Genomic DNA, 22,053 nt, shown 5'->3' on the forward strand with positions numbered 1-22,053 from the left:
CAACAGACCGTGTTCCTCCAATCTCCTGTCGTGTCTCTTCACGTATTTAAAGGACTCCTTTGTAAGAGTAGATCAGTATTAGTTACACGCAGAGACAAAACTGGGTTTAAGTTTTGAGGGCTGGGTAGGATGTTGACTTTTAGAAGGAAAGCCATGAGAAAGGGGGGAATCAACATAACCAAACTTGACTGGAGCAGATTACGTGCTGGGTGGTAGGGAAGGCTAGGAAGAGAACCTGGAACTGATTACTAGGATGGGCTGCAAAGATAAAAGTTAAGTGTCAATGTGAGAGTCAAGGATTACACTAACATGCTGAGGAAATACTACAGAAACAGAGCACCGAGTTAGTAGGTCAGGCCAGCCAACAGTACCTTACAACAAACTCCTCACCCAGGGAGTTGTAACAAAATCTACTGATACCCTTTATATGATTTTAAATTCCCAAACAAATCAACTCCAGCCCTATTCTTCCTTCTGTAAGATCTCAGTGACTATTACTAGCAAAAAAAAAAAAAAAAAAGTTTAAATCATGACTTAACCAAAAATTTCTACAACTACTATTTACTATCAACATACTTGTCCCCTAACCATTACGTTGAACCTCCAAAGTAAAAAGGCTTTGCTTTTGATTAATTGCAATTAAGAAAAACCCTAATTATATATCCTTCGATAATAGAGGTTGAGTTTGTTTCTTAATCTGCAAAAAGGGAACAAAGGTCTTCTGAGGTTGTGAGAGATTCCAGGAGAATCTCTGTAACACATATAGCACTTGGTCTCCCTCATAATAACGTCAGTTACGCTTGCTATTATCTTGCAAACAGTCTGTGCTGCTAAACAGATCAGACTTGACTGAGCACTGATTGCTTAAAAATGACACTTGTTATGTGACGTGCTTCTACAAATGAAAAAAGAGGGACTGTGTAATACAAAGACCTATTTAACATTATAATAGGTTTATTTATAAAAAGCTATTTTGCTGAAAATTATTGCCAACTCTATTACCTCTTGGCAGTATTATCTTTCAGAGAGAGAGGTAATTTTTCATCCGAGGGTAGCTTTGGCAAACTAACCGAGGTGACCACAGGCGGGGCTGTGAGGAGCCTACCCTCACCAAATGATCAACAGTGTCAGATCCTCATTAAAAATAGCTGGTCTTGCTTCCTGTATCGCCAGCTGCTGAATTTCGGTTACCTACTACCCGGGGCCGATACTCTCCCTCTGATATTTTAGAAAACCCACATTTTTCATTATATATACCTAGAGTGACAAACAAGGAAAACTTTTTTCCTTCAAGTACACAAAGATATGGCATATATTCGATAGGACTTTTTATTGGAAGTCTAGTAATTAAGATGTGGATCTGTTAAAATATATGAAAAATGACCAATATAGCCAGCTGAAGAAATTACTTACATGTCATGGAGAGACTGTTGCTAGGTTTTTTAGTTTTGTTGTGGTTATGGAAGCTGTGTAAAGATTGTCTAACTTTTCCTAATTGTACTTAGGCTTTTCACACCAATGATTGGTTTTACATTTTTAAAAAAGGCATATTCCAATCCAGAATTTGGTTTTGCCCTACTGATGAAACTAACTTCCCTTTACAGAAAAGAATGCATTTCCTAATTTCCTTTGTAAGGAAGATGGTGCTCACTCAAAATGCTTATCTAATATCTTCATATTGCTAGCTTAATAGCTCTACTACTTATTACTCACATTGAATTTTAAAATGAGTTTATTCAAGAATGTTCTTAGGAAGGCAACAATATTTGTTATTAAAAAAAACTTCTGTTTCTTCATGCTGAAAAGGTAATGTAAGAGGCTATAGTTATAAGCTTCTTTCTATTGGAATTCTGATAGTATATATAGCACAGTGTAGTCATTTCTGCGATGCTAGAATAAATAAAAAAAAAAGTCTCTTCTATGCTTCTCTTCAAAAAAGCGATGAATAGTAACAGAAGATGACATAAAAAAGCCATTTTTTTCCATTCATTCTGTAGTATTGGAGCCAGTATCTAGGAAACAGAGGAGAGAAAGAGTAAATTCAAGAAGCAACTTAAAATTTAAATATTTTGAGAATATCTTTGAAAAATAGAACAGGAACTAATGGTGGTGTTGGTGTGAGGGGTGGGGAAGAAGAGAAGGTAAGGCTGAGGGAAGCTGATCAAGGAACTGCCCTGAGAACTTAAATAACTTTCCTTTTAAGGCATAGGTAAGAAGACAATTCTTAGCTCTCCATATTTATGCTACTGAAAAACCAAATTATATTATTTGGTTCATTACATAAGTTATACTGATTGGGTTCCTAGAGCTGCTACATGACCATTTTTTCCCCTCAGGTCCTCTACTGTCCCCCAAATTTTAAACCACAAAGGACCATAACATATATAATCAGAAGAAAATTGTATTTTAATTCCTGGTGAGAAACAGACCAAAATTCCAGCCACTATCACACTCTTCCTATCTCAGAAAGCTGACTTTTAGAAAAAATGGGCTTATTTCATAGTAGCGCTCCCTTTATCTGATCACTAAGGAATGGTAGTTTCTATATTTTAATTTTGGAAAGAAAACATTCTAAGATTGTATTCTTTTCTGCTGACAGACTACACGGAACACAACTGAAGTTTTTCTTGAATACTCAACAGTTTTTTCTTCGAGATCAGTGAATACCTTGTGCTGGAAGCAGGGCAAACTCAGAAACTGTGGCAATAGGTAAGGCTGATAAGCTACTTTTCATCTACTGAATTTTGGAAAAAACAGCTAACCTTGCATCTGTAGGCAAGAGTAGCTGTGCTGTCCAACATGGCGGCCACTGAGCCACTGGCCAGCTACATGTGGTTATTTTATAACTGATAAAATTAAATCAAAAATAAAACAGTTGCCTTACCACATTTCGAATGCTTAAGAGCCATATGTGGCTATTGGAAAGTACAGATAGAGAACATTTCCATACGTACAAGGTTTATTTCACTGAATAGTACTGGTCTACGTCATTAACTTATTTGGACAGAGATATGGAAGTTATAAATTAATGCCCAAATTCCAGTGTCTAGTAAAAACTTTATCTCAGGGTTATGAGGATGCTATTAGTCTAAACTAGAAGAAAAATATGAAACAAGTATACATTATCTGATATAAAGAAATGTTATCTTGTAATCCAGAACTACAAAATTACATAGGTCTTTTCCGTCATGACAGCAAGGAAACAAAGTATTTGATAAGTATCTTAAAAAGTCATCCTTGCTTAAAGTTCTTAGAGTGATGACTCCTAGCTAACCTTCTGAAAAGTAAAGTCATTGAAGTGTTGCTAGTTTCAGAGACTTTCTGATATCTGGAAGAGACGATTTCTTTAAGAAAAAAGGGGGGGGGCCCAAAGTATAATAAGACTAGAAAGTTATACAATAAAATCCTAAGTAATGTAATCTCCAGACGGTGTTACAAATTACGCTTTTCTTCTGTGTGCTCTTCTGTCTTCTCTACATTTTTTCATTGATCAGCTTATTTCTTTTGAAACCCAAAATACATAAGATAACCTAAGAAATTTAGGGTATTTTTCTACATTTTCTTTTGCTTTTCAAAACACCCTCCTTCTTAGAGAGTTTCAGGAACAGCTGTTTAGACACAAATGGTTCAGATCATAAAGTAAAAATATACTTAAAATATAATTAGCAAAAAGGAAATAATCATGGAAGAGAAAGATGTATAGTTTTTGAAACATTTGACTTAAACAAGGTCCTAGATTGGGAATGGATATTTACCATTGTACCTGACAAGGTTCTTAAAATCTTTTAAATGATTAAAAATATAAAATATATAGGCATCCAGCAACACAGAAACTAGGATAAATTTCAAAATTAAACACTCCAAATTGCAACTGACATGGGGGAGAAATCCCGCAGCTTGCTTATTTTTAACCCACACAAATTCAATCTGTGGAAGCAGTCTGTGTCTTATGAAATGTTCACACCTAAAGTCATTAAGACGACTGTCTGAGAATTGAGATCTAGAATTCAGAATTCAGCTGAGATGGAAGCCAGATCTCCAGGCATTTCCCCCCATAATTTCAGACAAAGATTTTTTAAAGACTCACAAAAACAAGATTTCAAGTAGCTTTGCTTTCACAGTAATTAGGTAAACACTTACTTTTACCATCACAGGCTACAATTTTCACTTTATCCACTTTGATAAGTTCTGTCACCTCTCTGAATTCAACGTCATTCAATACAAAAGTCCACACGTTATCGCAGAATCTGTATGTATTTAGAGAGCCCTTTAAAACAAAACAATTAGACATACCATGAAGTCATTTTTTTCCCAAAAGCAATCTGAGAACTCAGCTACCAACTACCTAATTCTCAAGGTAAACATTAAATAGTCCTACTGTTTTAAGATTTTCCTTAATTTTCATCCTATCACTTAAAAAAACCCCATCCTAGATGAATTTATTAAGAGTTAAATACTATAGTTAGCAGCCTATTATCAGCACTGTTTGAGTCTGCAAATTACTTACCTGAAAGGTGAAGAAAAGTTGAAAGGAAATTTGAATTTGTATTTCTACTGCCCTCTTGTGGCAATATGATAAAAGTTCACCTTTCTCGCAGTAGAAAATCCACACAACTTTTGATTCCACCCAAATTTAACTATTAATAGACTGTTGACCAGAAGCCTTACTGAAAACAAAGGCAATTAATACATTCAGGGTACATTCTATGCATTATATTGTGTATTTTTACAACAAAGCTACAGAAAAGAAAATGTTAAGAAAATCCTAAGGAGAAAATACCTTTACAGTACTGTATTTATTGAGAAAATCTGTGTGTAAATGGATCCATGTGGTTAAAACCCATGTTGTTCAAAGGTCAAATGCATTTGATTGTATGTGCTAACCCTCCGGACGTGTACAGAAGCAGGGAGCACCCAGAAACGTTCAATTTTAACCCTGCGCTTCACTCAGATGAATTACTGTATTAGCCACAGAAACGACAACGTCCTGTGCAACTGATAAAAAGTTATTTTCTCTTTTTAGGAGCAGGAATATGTGCTTGAACATTAAAAGGAAATTTTGGAAGAATGGAGTGAAAGTGCAAGGATAGACACCAACTGAATACAATCAAAACTTGAGACACAGATACACATGGAATCTTCACAAATGAAATTTAGTAAGAGATTTATACGCCCCAAACCTTCAATTCAGAAAAACACTCCGCAGTGTTACCCGAATAGTAAAAACTAGCCGAACTAAATGTTCTATCAAGTGAGAATGATTCGGGAAACTATGACGGTTATGAATGACTTAACAAAATTTTAAAAATGAGTAATTATTATTGGACTATGCTAGGCTCTGAGGATACAAATATGATTCCTTGTCATCAAGAAGCTTCGGGTAGCAGGCGAGAGCATTAAAACAAAATACACAGTATAGCAGTATTATGAACGAGTAATAAGCTAGGGGCACCCAAGGGTATGGAACACATTGGCCACAGAAGGCTTCTCTCACAAAGTGAAGTTTGAGTTTTGAAAAATGAGTAAAAGTCAAGGGAGATAAATGGGACAATAAGTTCCAGAAAACTAAATGTGTCAAGAGGTCCCAAAGGGAAGGAGGTCCTGGAGAACCTTTCGCTGTATCCTAAATGTATTAGGTCAATGAAGGATTTTTGAGCAAAGCAGTAACATCAGATTTGCATTTCTGATAACATGAATTGATTTGGGGGGGGGGCGGCGCTGACTGGAGGCAGAAGAGCTGATGCCTGAGAGAGGTGAGAGTGGCTTTACTATAGGAGCACAGAGGTCAACAGAAGTGGAGAGAAGGGCGCCTGGGTGACGCAGCTGGTTGAGACTGACGCTGATCTCAGGGTCATGAGAGTCCCTTGTCGGGCTCTGTGCTTGTCCCTCTCACTCTGCTCCTCTCCTACCCTCTCATAAAATCCTAAAAAAAAAAAAAGATTCCCTGATAGGACTTGACAACCCGCTGGCTATGGTGGGGGGACAAAATTTGTTACCTCTCAAGAGTCTGGCTCCAATAACAGTGACAAATCCAAAACTTTTCAGTTTAAGATCTAAATCACCATGTGCAATAAGCAGCTGGGGTGTGGAAGAAAGCCTAGGAGCACGAGCCGACTGACTTTAGAGCCAGAGGGTTGGAGTCATTCATTCAAGGAGAACAGGTGGAGCCCTAGCTAAACCTAAGGAATACCAACAACTGAACTACAAAGGGTCTGAGAAAGAGAGGGGTGAAGAATGGCAGCCAGGATAGCATGGTTTCAAGGGAAGTATGGGCTTCAACAAAGACGGTTGATCAACGGTATCACAAATGATGCGTCAGGTTTAGCAATAACACAGGAAGAGAAGTCCCAGTGGAGTGGTAAGATTAATGCATGGAAAACCACATAAGACCTACTGCTAGGTTAACAAAGAATTATATATATAAAAAAATTAGATCTCCTTAGCTACAGTCTGAGCCTGTAGAAGGCTACACAGCCAAATGCCAATTTTCATGTTTAATTTCTAGCATCCCTGATCTTGTGTGTAATGTTACCGTCACACCCAATGAGTGATAGCTATGCCACTAATCTGAAGTGTGAACATTCACTTGCAAATATATAAGTGAAATTGTTAGTTATATAAATACAGCAATTTCACAATAAGTGAAGCATATATATTAAATGCTTTCTAATATTTAGATTAAAATAGACAACAATTAAGAGAGCTCATTGGCTAGATAACTTCTGAGCCAACAAAAGCTTAATAAAATGTGAACACAAGAAGAAATTAGATGATAAAAAAAAATTCTAAAAAGATTATATTAAGATTTTGAGAGTGAGCACATGAGAACGAGCAAGGGGAGGGGGAGAGGCAGAGAAAGACAAGCAGGAAGCCCGACACGGGGCTCAATCTCAGGACCCTGGGATCATGACCTGAGCTGAAGGCAGACGCTTAACCAACTGAGTCACCCCCTCTCTTTAGAATCCCGAATAAATGTAAAATCTTTCTTATGTTTATTTAAATATCTACTTCCCTGTCTTTATGAGAACGTCATAATCTAGTATCTCAAGTATAGGGATTCAAGAATCAAAAATTTTATTTAAAAAATGTATTGGAAGGAACTTCTTAAATATTAAAAAATAATTATATTTGGCTTTGGTCAAGTAACTGATCTGAACAGTAACTGACCTGGCAAACTGTATCTTGAATGCACCTCTAATAAATACATGTGTTTTTTTTTCCCCATTAATCTACAACTGGGCAACAGTCTTTCATTAAAATATCTTAATACATGTTTATTAAAGAAATGGAACAGGTAGGGAATTCAGAAGGGTGATTTTTCTTGACCATTAAATCTTTTAATGCTTACCTAATTACTATCTGAAGTTTAGTATTTCAACATTGTTACTCTCGCCTGCCAGCGTACATTCTCTCAAAAGCATACGTTGACTCTTTAAAGGACTAGTTCAGTATGAATGTTCTCCCTAAAAATTAGTTCAAGGTTCTTGGCAAATATATATTTTGACTTCTTTTGCTAATAAATTTTAACGTAAATTGTTAAAATCTTAATTCTCATACTCAAGTAGATTTTTTCCCCCTGTAACATTCTACTTAAATGATCTAGTTATATGAAATTCATATGAGGATTAAAACAAAAAAAAGCATGTTACCTAAACAATATAGATTTAAACGTGATCTAGCAAAATGCCTTTGAAAATTAGAAATTACCAATGTGTGATCTCTTCTGCCTTTATGTCTCACCAAGCAAAATAGGTTATTTGTAAACATTCTGGACTTAAAATTGATCAAGTGAAGTCTGCTGTAATGGGAGGGGTAGGTAATGAAAGCCTGAGCTTAGAACAGTAAGAAAAGAAAAAACAAGAACAGTAAAGTCAGATGGGCTCAAAAACTAATTATTTCTAGCTATTGGAAAATAGACAAACTTACAAAACACTATGCAAGAGAAATGCAAATGTCCAATTATGTTTAACTTTAGCTACAGAGATCCAAACTGGAAACCAACAATACAACCAGAAAACTATTAGGTATCAACATGGATCAATTTCAAATTAAAGCATCTTGGCAGATTTGTACACATGGTTATACAAAACAGCAACTAATTTTGCAGAATCGTTATTGTTAAAAATTCGAGAACATACTGATAAAATTTTATAAAGATACATTTTACTCCAGATCACTTTTAGGCATGTGAAACTGGTAAGAGACTTATTATATAACATACATGGAGACTTTATCCCTTCACTAAATTTGTTGTCTGCCAACCCAGTATCCACAACCTTGCATGGCATGTAATAGGCACTGAAGTGTTTGTTTGTTGAATAAATTTTAAAGAGCAAATTAACCTCTGTGTTTTTCATATACTGTAACCTTTTAATTTCTACTTTATGGTATCCCTTAAAAAACATAGGCGTAAGTATTATATAACAGTGTACAATGATATTTGATTATATTTATCTATCAATATCGATGTGGTAAAATTACTTCTATTCACCGTGATACTTTCAATGGGCCTTTAGTTTGAATTTACCCTCAAGTTGAGAAAGACAATTTTGTTCAGTTCAGGATTATTGTTCAAATGAGATGAAGCTATCAGACCATTATCTATTACCAGTTCAGGTCTTCATAAGAGTAGGTGGGAGGCAACATGAATGTACTTCCATGGAATGGGTGAAGATCAGAGTTCGAAAAACATAAGTGAGCTTTACGGACTAGTCTGTCACTTACCTTCAATCCTGCAGGTAATGGTTCGGGCGTTTGAAATCTCAGTAACTCTTCAGGGAAGGCAGCCAAACGTACATAGGCTGATTTGTGAAACAATGGGATAAAAATCTAAAAACAACTCTATCTCACATTAAGTGGATAAATTTAGTAAAGTATAATTATTTAACAAATTCCAAACTTTGATTAAACCATCGGGTCCTTTTATGATTCATAAATATGTAGGGGTCCTAAAAAGCACTGTTGTAACAACCACTGGTGCAAGCTTCTAGATTTAGGAAAATATCCTTACCCTGAAATTGACTCTGTTCCTGACCCTCTGCGCCAATGCTGAATTTATAGCTTTATCAAACTGAAGTAGAACTTGAAGGGCAAGTTGGGGGGTGATCTGTTGAGACTGAGAAAAAGTAAAGGGTTTAGATTAAACCTAATTTAGAATTCAAACTCATTCCCCTCTTAGGGAAGGACACTAAAGACAAAATACGTATGAATTATCATCTAAAATTTAAAACTGAGGTTAACCAGAGCCTCTTAAACTAGACTCCCTTGTTCTTCTTTGCCATACTGACAAGGAGTAAAGCCTGACAATGTTTTCTTGCACTGTCCTCACACAAACATAATTTTGAAAAGAAAACATGCCGTGATGTTACACTGCCAGGACAAAACTCCATCACTCCTTTAGTGTCCGGCAAGAGGCATATGATAGATTGAAAGAATGAAGTTTCTTTCAAAACCTAATTTCATCAAAGCTCATAAAATACATGAAAACAAATGGTGTGCTTAGATGAGTTTATTTTAAAAGGTTATTTCTCCTCAAACTGAAACACAAATTCAAATTTAAATCTCAAAAGACTTTATCATCAAATTGTGCAAAATTATCTTAAAGCTACACAGACTATGCCTTATAAATAAGAGAAAACCAATAATCTCAATTTTTATACTTAACAAAAATCTTGAAAATTTAGGCATGTTAGACTACGTCATAATCTTCATCATATTTTATGCCCTGTACTCAGGATGGGATAAATACTGACTCGCTGGGTCAAAGAGTCGAGCAAAACTTACTGCAGACTAATCTAAATAGAAGTTGGTTTGTAGTCTCCCACCTGTATGAGCTCATCAAGGCTCTCCTGGAGACTGTTTCCCAAAGTGGTATTTCTGTATAACTGATATGCCATGGCTTAGGAGGAAGAAATTGTTTTTCTTATTCAGGCTTGCATTGATGTCCTAAAAATTTAATATGAAAGTATTAAGCATTATAAACCACATATGTAATACAGTCTACTTCATACATTCTAATATATGCTATCACAACTCTTAATAATTGCAAACTGCTATATAATTAAGACAAAGGTTAAAAATGACTTTTCTAATTTTTTGACATAGGCATTTATACTCCTTTCTACAAATATACTTATTAAAACATACATCTTTACCATTTCTTTTAAAAGTCTGCCTTTTGACCTAATCTAGAATGAATTTACCGTGTTAATCTCTCTTTACTGTCAGTCAGTGATCCAGACAATCTTTGGCTCACACTTGCAGGCCCTCCATTTTTTTCCCTTAACGTTTGGTATTTAGAGAGTGCCTACCAACAAGATAGCACTGTGATAGGCAGGAGGGAGAAGGAGATGAATAAGGATATGCTCCCAGACTCTCAAAAACTTTTACTCTACAGATGGTAACAGATACACCAAACAGTATTTAACTCAGCAGGGAATAAGCACCGTGACAGACACACACGGTGTGTGATGGAGGCTACCTGTGGACTGAGTGAACTCGTTCACAAAAGCTTCCTGATTCTTCAAGCTAGACTTGAGCCAAGCAAAGGCAGAAGATGATCTTAGGCTGAAAGAACAGAATGAGTAAAGCCACAGGAGTATGAAATCATACAGTGTGTAGAGAGAACTATAAATTGTTCCACAGTATTAAGGTGGAAGTATGAAGAGGAAGTAGTAGGAGATGGAGCTGAAAAAGATGGCATGGATGTATTTGTTCCAACAGGAGGGATGCCAGGGTGAATGTACTGGAAGATGAGAAGGAGATGAGGGCTTGAATAGGGTGACAGTAGTTTCGACAAATACTGAGCTACAAGTCATATACAAGATCCCTGACCTCATGGCACTTTCAGCTTAGAGATGGACAGGAGACATACTCAGGAGTTAGCAGGCAAAACTCAGCAAAAATAACGACTAGTTATCAGTCTTTACATTATATACCTGCGAACACTTGATACAAGAGATCATTTCTGCTTTCTTGAAACCTTTTCTTTGGCTTTTGGGGCCCCACACTCTGTTCTCTCTTCCCAACTCACTGGATACAAGTACTGTATGCGTTTTCTTTGGCTGATCCCTCCGCAGGTACCTGACTTCTATTTGAGTGCCCTAAGGCTTCTTAGGTCTTCTCTAGATGCTTTACTCCCTTAGTTGGTATTAGGCTATCTGCTGATGACTCCCCAATGTACATCCCCAGTCCTTTGCCCCTTGTTGCCCTATATAAAATTGCCTCCTTGCCACTGAATGGAAATATCAAGTAGGTAGCTCAAATGAAACGTCAAAAACCGACTTCCTGATACTGTCCCTCCAAACCTTTTCTGCCCTCACCTTGCCCGCCTTAGTAAACAGTCAATCTAGTCTAGGCTAAGATAGCCCCCAAATTCTGCATTCGGCATTAGCTGCTTTCTCACCCTGCATCTAATCAGTCTTTTGAGCTCTAAGCATAGCCACAAGCTGACAAATTTTACCACCTCCAGCACTCCCACCCAGTCCCCATCTACCAGCAGGATTACTGCGAGAGCCCTGTAGGAGGTCTCCCTGCTTCCACAACTGCCCGTAACACCCCTGCCCCTAGCGCAGCCGCACTGAGCCTTTTACAACATAAATCAAACCACATGACTCATGTATTCAAAACCTCCAATAGAAGCATCCCGTTTCAGAATAAAAAAGTCCTCCGAATGGTTTGCAAGGCCAAGATAATCAGGGTCCTCCACTATCTCGATGAACTTACCTTCTGCCACTTATTCCTTCATTCTCTCTGCTGCGGTCATACTGGTCCCTTGCTGGTTTTCAATATGGCAAGATAGTCTTGCTTTAGTGTCTTCGCACTGTCTGTCCTTTTTGCTTCAAATGTTCTTCCCAGATCCCTTCATGGTTCACTCCCTGATTTAATTCAGATCTCTGCTCAAATGTCACCTCATCAGAAAGAACTTCTGTGACCAACCTATAAAAAGGAACTACCCCCCTTTCCCCTTATACTACTTTAATTCATACCGTTAACTGAAGCTGACATACACACGCTGATTGTTTCCGTCCGCTAAAATAGATGTCCCATAGGATGGGGACTTCCGTTACAGTGACAAATTTACCATCTGTAACAATGCCTGGCCCACAGTACGCATTCAGTACGTATTTGTTAGTGACTAAGTAACTGGGCGGTATATCTAAATGCCATCATCAAATATTAGAAACTTGTCTAAGTGTGATACAAAGACTTCTACTTTACTGAGGAAAATGAAGCAATGCAAACTTCCAGACTCTCAAAACGGCATCAAACCACCTAACAAAATCCACAACCACATACTCTGCCTCCCCGCCGGTCACTATAGCCAAACTATCCATGCAGTTATCCACACAAATACAGTCTTTCTATCTCTGCATCAAGCCTATTCTCTAGTACACTCAAGAATATTGTTCCAACAACTGAATTAGTCCTTCTCTCCCTCACCATCAAATTTCCCATCTCTATGGATTATTACCATCAGCAAACAAATAGGTGGCTACTTCTCCCACCCCCCCCCAAAAAAAGTCTCAACTCCCTTTCCTCACTAGCTACACTGTATTTCTCTGTTCCGCTGTGCAGCAAGGCTCCTAAAAGTCATCCATACTCACTGTCTTCTCATTCCTTTTCTCCCATTTTCTCTTATACTCACTCTTCACTCCTCATAGGCTCACTTCTTATACTCACTCCTCATAGGCTTTTGCCTCCAACACTCAAACAGATGGCGAAGGTCACCAACGGCACTGGCAAAGCTAATCCAAAATTCTCAGTCCTCACCAGACGTAATCATTTGACACAGCTAATTAATTACTCCCTCCTCTTTGATAAAGGATCTTAGCTTAGCTCCTGGGCTGTTCTCTTAGACTCACTGGTGCACCCTTTCCCATACCCTGCCCTTGAACTCACTCCTGGATCCAACTGCCTACCCAACATCTTTACTTCCTGTCTTTCCCATTTCAGTCGCTGTAACTCCAAAACGCAAAAACCTTTGAGATTATCCCCCACTCCCCTCATGCCACCTTCACATCCAATCCCTGGCAGATCCTGTAAACTCTATCTTCAACATGCATTCAGAAGCCATCCATTTCTCACCATCTCCATCGTTATCCCCCTGGTCTGTGCTATGATCATCTGGCACTGGATTACTGAAACAGCTTCCTCATTGGTTTCCCTGCTTCCACACTGTCCCCGTACTTGAATCCCAGCCCAGCAGCCCATATCTCTTTTCCGCTCCAAACCTCCATGGCTTCCATTGCACTCAGTCCTTACAAGAATCTGGCTATGATCTCTCCAACCATATCACCCATCTCTCCCTTGCTGTCACCCTTCTACAGACGCGCTGCCTTCCATGTTCTTCTTAGAACATGACAGACATGTACCTCCCTAGGTAAGCCTTTGTAAAGACCACTCGTTCTACCTGGAATACCCTTCCTCCAGATATCCACTTGGTTCTTTTAATTCCTTCAAGTATAATATGCACTTAATGAGGCTTAAACTGATGGCCAGACTTAAAATACCGACTTCCACCTCTACCCTGGAACTTCCCAATCCCCCTTTTCCTGCTATGTATTTTCTGCATCCTCCAACAGGGACTTCTATTTTGTTCACTGACTGAAGCAAGTGTCTAGAACAAACAATAACTGACTCATAACGCAAAACAAATAAGCCAAATAAATATCTGTTCGGTAAATTAGTGAGGGCAAAAACCGAAGTATGTAGGTGGGTGGGTGGGGGAGGGTTAAAAAGGGCAAGCAAAGGTCCCAATGGAGATAACACACCTGACAAAGTAGGAGTACCAAATCTTGTGTCATACTCATTTGACAACAGTTTAAGAGTTATCTAGACAACAGCTGTAAGTTAACAATGACCTATCAGAGAAATTAAGAAAACAATTGCATCAAAAAGAATAAAAGACCTAAAAAAAATTAACCAAGGTGCAAGGCCTATACACTGAAAACTGTAAAGTACTGAAGAAAGAAATTGAGGACAACAAAAATAAATGGAAAGACATTCCATGCTCATGGGTTGGAAGAATACTGTTAAAATCCCCACACTACCCAAAGCAATCTACATGTTCAATGCAATCCATATCAAAATTCCAATGCCATTTTTCACAGAACTACAACAAACTGAATACTAAAATGTATGTGGAACAGCAATCCTGACAAAGAAGAACAAAGCTGGAGGCAACATGCGTCCTGACTTCAAAGTACATTACAGTCATAGTAATTAAAACATTATGGTATTGGCATAAAGACAGACGAATCAATGGAACAGAATAGAGAGCCCAGAAATAAACCCATATTTATATGGTCACTTAACCTATCACGGAGGAGGCAACAATATACAATGGGGAAAAGAGTATTTTCAATAAATGGTGCTGAACAATTTTCTTACACCATACACAAAAATAAACAGAAAATGGATTCAGGACCTAAATGTGAGACCTGAAATCCTAAAACTCCTGGAAGAAAACATAGGCAGTAATCTCTTGGATGTTACCAACTTATTTATGCATAGGTCTCCTCAGGCATAGGGAACAAAAGCAAAAATTAAACTCCTGGGACTACATACACCAAAATAAAAAGCTTTCACACAGCAAAGGAAACCATCAATAAAACCAAAGGCAACCTTGTAAGTGGGAGAGGATATCTGCAAAGAATATATCTGATAAGGGGTTAATATCAAAATTTTATGAAGAACTTCTATAACTCAACACCAACAAATCAAATAATCTGGCTAAAAAATAGGCAGAAGAGCTGAACAGACCTCTTTCCAAAGAAGACATACAAGTAAGTGGCCAACACACATGAAAAGAGACTCAACATCACTAATCGTCAGGGAAATGCAAATCAAAACCATGAGATCTCACTTCACATCTATTAGAATGGCTAGTATCAAAAACACAAGAAATGTCAAGTGTTGATGAGCATGTGGAGAAAAGGGAACCCTCTTGCACTGTTGGCAGGAATGTAAATTGGGGCAGCCACTGTGGAAAACAGTATGGAGGTGCCTCGAAAAACATAAAATAGAAATACCATATAATCCAGTAATTCCACTAGTGTGTATTTACCCAAAAAACTGAAAACACTGATTTGAAAAAATATGCGCACCCCTGTTTACTGCAGCATTATTCACAACAGCCAAGATATGGAAGCAGCCCAGGGTCCATCCGTAGACAAATGGATAAAGACAGTGTGGCATAGATACACAATGGACTATCAGTCATAAAAAAGGATGGCATCATGCCATTTGAGACAACATGGATGGAGCTAGAGTGTATTACACTAAGTGAAATAAGTCAGACTGAGAGAGATAAATACTGTATGAATCTACTCATAAGTGGAACCAAAAAATTAAAAAAAAACAAACACAACCAAACAAATGGATAAACAAAAACAAATCAGGTCGATAAGCACAGAGACTGATGGTTGCCAGAGGGAAGAGGGGTGAGGAGGTGGATAAAATGGGTGAAGGGGAGAGGGAGATCCAGGCTTTTCAGTCACAGGAATAAAAGGCACAGCATAAGGAGTACAGTCAATGATATGGTAAGAGCAATGTAACAGGACAGATGCTAGCTACACTTGCAGTGAACGCAGTGTAATATGTATCAACTTGTCAAATCACTAAGTTGTACACCTGAAACTAATGTAACATTGTGTGTCAACTCTACACAACCCCCCCACCAAAACTGTGGTGTATATATATACAAAGAAATATTACTCAGCCATGAAAAAGAAATCTTGCCATTTGTGACAACATTGATGAACCCAGAGGGTATTATGAGAAGTGAAATAAGTCAGATAAAGACAAATACTGTATGATTTCACCTCTAGGTGGATTCTAAAACAAAACAAAACAAAACAAAACAAAACAAAACAGACTCTTAAATACCGAGAACTAGTGGTTGCCAGAAGGGAGGCAGGTGGCAGGAATGGGCAAAATAGATAAAGGGGATTAAGTAGTACAAACTTCCAGTTATAAAATAAGTCATGAGATGAAAAGTACAGCATAGAGAATACAGTCAACAATAGTGTAATAACATCGTATGGTGCCAGTAACTATACTTATCATGGTGACTGAGTAATGTACAAAACTGTCAAACTGATATGCTGTATGCCTGAAACTGACACTGTATGTTACTTATATACTTAAAAAAAAATATTATAGGCATAAGTTGTTATATGTAAGCCTATGGTAATCACAGAGCAAAAACCTACAGTAAAAACACAAAAGAAAAAGGATACCACTAAATTTTAGAAAGTCATCAAACCACAAAGGAAGAAAGAAAAGGAGAAGTACAAAACCAGCCAATAAACAATTAACAAATGGCAGTAAGTACATACCTATCAATGATTACTTTGACTGTAAATGCATTACATTCTCCAATCAAAAGACACAGAGTGGCTGAATGGATAAAAAAACAAAACAAACTAACAAAAAACAAGGCCCAGCTATATGGTGCCTACAAGAAATTCACTTTAGATGTAAGAACATATACAGAAAGTGCAGAGATGGACAAAGATATTCCATGCAAACAGAAACCAAAAGAAAGCTAATATAGCTAAACTTACATCACAAAAAATAGACTTTAAAACAAAGACTGTAATAAGAGACAAGATGGGTGTCACATAATGATAAAGGGGTCCATCCAACACAGAACATTTGGAAATACCTGTGCACTCAGCATAGAACACCTAAACATATAAAGAAAATATTAACAGACCTAAAGGGATAAATAGACAGCAATACAATAATAGTAGGAGATTTCAATATTCCATTTATATAAATGCATAGATCAGCCAGACAGAAAATTAGTAAGGAAACATCAGTCTTAGAGCAACACGTTAGACCAGATTAACTTAACATATATACACAGAACCTTCCATCCAAAAGCAATATACATTCTTCTCAAGTGCATATGCAACATTCTCCAAGATAGATCATAGATTAAGCCACAAAACAAGCCAATGAATTTAGGCGGACTGAAATCATATCAAACATCTTATACGACCACAAGGGTATGGAACTAGAAATTAAATACACAAAGAAACCTAGAAAATTCACAATGTGTGAAGATTATACAACATGTTACTGAATGACCAATGGGTCAAAGGAGAAATCAAAGAGAAATTTAAAAATGCCTTGGGACAAATGGAAAATGGACATATATCCGTTTGTTGGATACGTCAAAACCAGTTGTAAGAGGGAAGTTCATATTGATAAATGTCTACCATGAGAAATAAGAAAAGTCTCACAAACGACCTAACTTTACACCTCAAGGAACTAGACACACACACACACACACACACACACGCACAATTCAAATGAAGCCCAAAATTAGCAGAAGGAAGAACATAAAGATAGAGATGAAATAGAATTATTAATAAAACAAAAGAGCTGGCTCTTTGGAAAGATAAAATTGACAAGTCTTTAGTAAAACTCACCTGGAAAAACATTCAAATAAATAAAATCAGAAATGAAAAAGATGTTACAACTGACATCACAAAAACAGGAACTTAAGAGACTGCTGTGAACATTATATGCCAACAAACTGGACAACCTAGAAGAAATTAATTCCTTAAAACACAGAACTGAATAATGGTGAAATAGAAAATCTGAATACACCAATTACTCACAAGGAGATTTAATCAGTAAACAAAAACTTCTCAACAAACAGAAGTCCAGGATCAGATGGCTTCACTGAAAAATTCTACCTAACATTCAAAGAATTAGTACCAGTCCTTCTCAAACTCTTTCAAAAAATAAAAGAGGAGGGTCATGGGACTGAGCCCTGCACTGGGCTCTCCACTAACCAGGGGTCTGCTTGAAGATTCTCTCCCTCTGTCCCTCCCCCAACTCGGGCGCTTAGGCACATGCACTCTGTCTCAAATAAATAAATCTTAAAAAAAAAAACAAAAAAAAAAAAAAGAAGAGGAATAAACTCTTCCAAACTCATTTTAAGAGTCCAGTATTACCCTGAAACCAAAACCAGACAAGGATGCCTCAAGAAAAAAAAAAAAATTGCAGGCCAACATCCCTGATGAATATACATGCAAAAATCCTCAATAAATATTAACAAAGTGAATTCAACAATACATTAAAAGGATCATACACCAGGATCGAGGGGGATTTATTCGAGGGATGTGAGAATGGTTCAACAGCCTCAAATCTGCCAATGTGAAACACCATATTAACAAAATGAAGGGTAAAAATCATATGATCATCTCGACACACACAGAAAAAGCATTTGACAAAATTCAACATCCATATATGATAACTGTCAACAAAGTGAACGTAGAGGGAACATACCTCAACATAATAAAGGCCAAATAGTACAAGCCCATAGCTAACATCACAGTCAACAGTGATAAGCCGAAAGCCCTTCCTCTGCGATCACCAACAAGACAAGACTCTTGCCCTCTTATATTCAACAAAGTACTGTAAGTCCTTCCAGAGCAATTAGGCAAGAAATAGAAATAAAAGCCATCCAAACTGGAAAGGAAAAAGTAAAATAACAAACCACGAGAGAAATAAAACAATCACGTTTGCAACTGCATCAAAAGGAACAAGATACGTAGAAATAAATTTAACCCAGGAGGTGAAAGACCTGTATATTGAAAATCTTACAAAACATTAATAAGAGAAACTGAAGAAGACAAAATAAATGGAAAGATTCATGCTCATGGATTAGAAGAATATTATTAAAATATGTCCTTACTACCCAAAGCAATTTACAGATTCAATGCAATCCCATCAAAATTCCAATAGCATTTTTCAAAGACACAGAACAATCCTAAAATTTGTATGGAACCACCAAACCTCCAATAGCCAAAGCAATCTTGAGAAAGAACAAAGCTGGAGGAAACATGCTCCCTGATCCCACAATATTACAAAGCTATAGTAATCAAAGAGTATGGTACTGGCATAAAACAGACACACACATCAATAGAACGTAATAGCCCATAATGAACCCGGGCATAGATGCTCAATGAATTTACAACAAAGAAGCCAAGGCCATCTAATGGGGGAAAGGACAGTATCTTCAATAAATGGTGCTGAGAAAACTGCACAAACACACGCAGAAGAATGGAACTGGGCCACTAACTCACACACCACACACAATGACCAACTCAAAACGGATTGAAGACTTGAATGTAAGACCCGAAACTATAAAACTCCTAGAAGAATACACAGCTACAGCAAGTTCCTTGACACTGGTGCTATGATTTTTTGAATTTGACCCCAGAAGCAAAACCAAAAAAAGCAAAATACAAAAGTGGAACTACCTCATACTAAAAATCTTCCGCACAGCAATGGAAACCAACAAAACAAAAAGGCAACCTACTGAATGGAAGAAAATATTTGCAAATCATATAAGAAATTGATATCCAAAATATACAATTCATACAACTCAACAGCAAAAGAACAAATAACTCAATTTAAAAATTGGAAGGAGATCTGAACAGACACTTTTCCAGAGAAGACATAGAGATGGCCAACAGACACATGAAAAGATGCTCAACATCACTCATCACCAGGGAAATGTAAAATCAAAACCACAATGAGCTATCACCTCACATCTGTTAGAATGGCTATTATTAAAAAGGCAAGAAGTAACAAGCGTGGGTGAGGATGTGGAGAAAAGGAACCCTCGTGCCCTACAGTGGGAATGTAAATTGGTAAAGCCACTGTGGAAAACAGTGTGGAGGTTCTTAAAAATTAAAAACAGAACTACCATATGATACAGCAATTCCACTACTGACTATTTAGCCCCCCAAAATGAAAACACTCACTCGAAAAGATATGTTCATTGCAACATTATTTACAATAGCCAAGCTCTAGGAGCAACCTAAGTGCCCACCAATAAAGAAATTGTGGTGATATTACAATGGAATATTATTCAGCCATAAAAAGAATGAAATTTTGCCATTTATAACAGGAATAGACATCATGGGCATTATCATTAAATGAAGTTAAGTGAGATAGAGAAAGGCAAATACCATAGGATGTCGGATACACGTGGAATCGAAAACCAAAAAGGGGGGAAAAAACAAGCATGTAGATTCAGAGAACAGATTGGTAGCTGCAGGGGTAGGGGCATGATATGGTAGAGGGAGTTGATGAACAACAGACACAGAAGGTTTGAAACCTTCAAAATACTGACTTTTATATATATACTAAATACACAATTTAAGAGTTAAATATTAGGACAAGTGAACTGAAATGTCGGGCAATATAGCCAAATAAAGTAGAGGTTCAAAGTGATAATAAACATAGTTGTACATAAAAAAACAAAGGCAACCTACGGAACGGGAGAAACTATTTGCTCATCATGTATCTAATAAGAAGCTAATACCCAAAATATATAAAGAATTCATACAACTCAACAGCAAACAAGCTGATTAAAAAACGGGCAGAAGATCCAAACGGACATTTTCCCAAAGAACACATACAGATCAACAACAGACATATGAAAAGTAGTTTAACGCCACGAAATCATGAGGGAAATGCAAATAAAAACCACAATGAGCTATCACCTCACACCTGTTATAATGGCCATTACTATCAAGACGACAGGAGATAAGCGCCGGCAAGAAGGTAGAGAAAATAGGACCCTTGTGCACTCTTGGCGGGAATGCAAACTGCTGCACACTGTGGAAAACAGTATGGAGGTTCCTCAAAAAATTAAAAATAGAACTACCAAATGATCCAGCAATTCCGCTTCTCCTATTTATCTGAAGAAAACGAAAACACTAACCTGAAACTAATGTGTCAATTATACCACAGTAAATACTAATTTAAAAAAACGGCTCTAAGTTATTTAAACATTTGTTAAAGTTACTTGCTTTAATGATCTTAGATTCTTAAAAATCCCTTACGAAATGTGCAAATAACTCGGTAGTCCTAGTCCTGTTTAAATTCATTACCCTGCGGGAGCTGGCTTGAAGTTTAAGGCGGACTTCAAACAAGCGAAGCAGCACAGGCACGAGACACTTAGGGAATACGCTCCCCTGATATTCGGCAAAAACAAACAAAACAACACAACACAACCCTGGATGCGTAAAGACATTCACCTGGTTAAAAACACCGCGCTGGGCTGAAGACCTCCCCTAGGGCCGTGGCTGGCGCCCCGAGGACCACAAACCTCCCGCCAGAGGACGCAACCGCCTCCCGCCGCCTCCCGCACTTTTCATTCGCGGGTACCGGCCGCGGGGCCATCCCGGTAGCGAAGGCGGTAACGGGCCCACCCTGGGCCCCCGCCCTCCGCGCAGCCCTCGGAGACCCAACCGACCGCAACCCCACCTCGGGGGGACTGCAGGGAGCGCGAGCCCGGCTCACCAAGTACCTGTGGGGAAGGCGCTTCCCGCCGCGGAGCGGACAGAAGCGGAGCAGCCAGCAGCCCAGCAGGAAGCACCTACTTCCCGACCACCTCTTCGGCCGCTGAGGGAGCCGCAGAGCTGAGCCGACGACCCGGAAGTGCTCGCCGAACCTGGAAGTGACAGCACGCGGGTGGGCCGGGAGGCCCCGCCCAGCCCGTGCTCCCGCACGCCGCTCGAGACTCGCCGGGAGAGGGCTGGGTGTGGAGGGACGAGGGGCGTGGAGCCAGCCGCTTTCAAGCCCTACACCCGTGGACTGGCTTCCTTTCCGAGTAATGCAGCAGGTTTACTAAATCATTCATAAGGGAATTATAATTTTGAGAGACTAATCTTACCCACTGTTAGATACACAATTAGGAATGTGTCAGGGCAGTCACATTTTATGCTTGAAATGTATTCTGGGTAATACTGTTGAAGACCCCGCAATACTAAATTGAAGACAAATTCTGAAGATTAGAGCATTTCTTTACCATTCGAAACAGGGCTGCAACTCAGCCCAGCAAGCTCTTGTGGTTCCTGAAGAATTTTAATGTGGGAGAATATGTATTTAAAATTTGTACCTAATGGAAGACAAACACTTCACTATTATTGAGTTTATATAAATCCAAATGGTATCCTAATTGTGGATTAAAGGCAGCAATATGTGTACAGCTGTTTGCCATTAAGTAGCCGAACAGTG

General features: G+C 38.1%; 1 protein-coding gene across 2 annotated transcripts; it reads right to left on the minus strand.

Moving 5' to 3' along the window:
• Nucleotides 1-1,714: 1,714 nt before the first annotated feature.
• GTF2A2 (general transcription factor IIA subunit 2) lies at nt 1,715-21,497 on the minus strand. 2 transcript variants are annotated; one of them, XM_045778811.2, is made up of 6 exons: nt 21,344-21,471; nt 11,725-11,876; nt 9,825-9,945; nt 9,011-9,115; nt 4,141-4,267; nt 1,715-2,012 (listed from the first exon to the last, which is right to left on the minus strand). In XM_045778811.2, the coding sequence occupies exons 3-6, from the start codon at nt 9,894-9,896 to the stop codon at nt 1,987-1,989; spliced, it is 330 nt and encodes a 109-aa protein (XP_045634767.1). In that variant the 5' UTR covers nt 9,897-9,945; nt 11,725-11,876; nt 21,344-21,471; the 3' UTR covers nt 1,715-1,986. The 2 variants fall into 2 exon arrangements, with proteins under 2 accessions (XP_045634767.1, XP_045633926.1); XM_045777970.2 differs by lacking the exon at nt 11,725-11,876 and having other exon boundaries at nt 21,344-21,497.
• Between the last annotated feature and the right edge of the window lie 556 nt (nt 21,498-22,053).

This window comes from Ursus americanus, chromosome 36 (genome assembly GCF_024610735.1).
Source record: "Ursus americanus isolate L20-20 chromosome 36, mUrsAme1.1.p, whole genome shotgun sequence".
Classification (NCBI taxonomy): domain Eukaryota; kingdom Metazoa; phylum Chordata; class Mammalia; order Carnivora; family Ursidae; genus Ursus; species Ursus americanus.

Coding starts and splice junctions, on each gene's coding strand:
- GTF2A2 (XM_045777970.2), bottom strand. CDS start 9,896: ATGGCATATCAGTTATACAGAAATACCACTTTGGGAAACAGTCTCCAG. Junction 4,268..9,010: donor GGAACAGAGTCAATTTCAGG/GTAAGGATATTT, acceptor TTTGTTTTAAAG/GGCTCTCTAAATACATACAG. Junction 2,013..4,140: donor TGTAGCCTGTGATGGTAAAA/GTAAGTGTTTAC, acceptor TCTGTTTCCTAG/ATACTGGCTCCAATACTACA.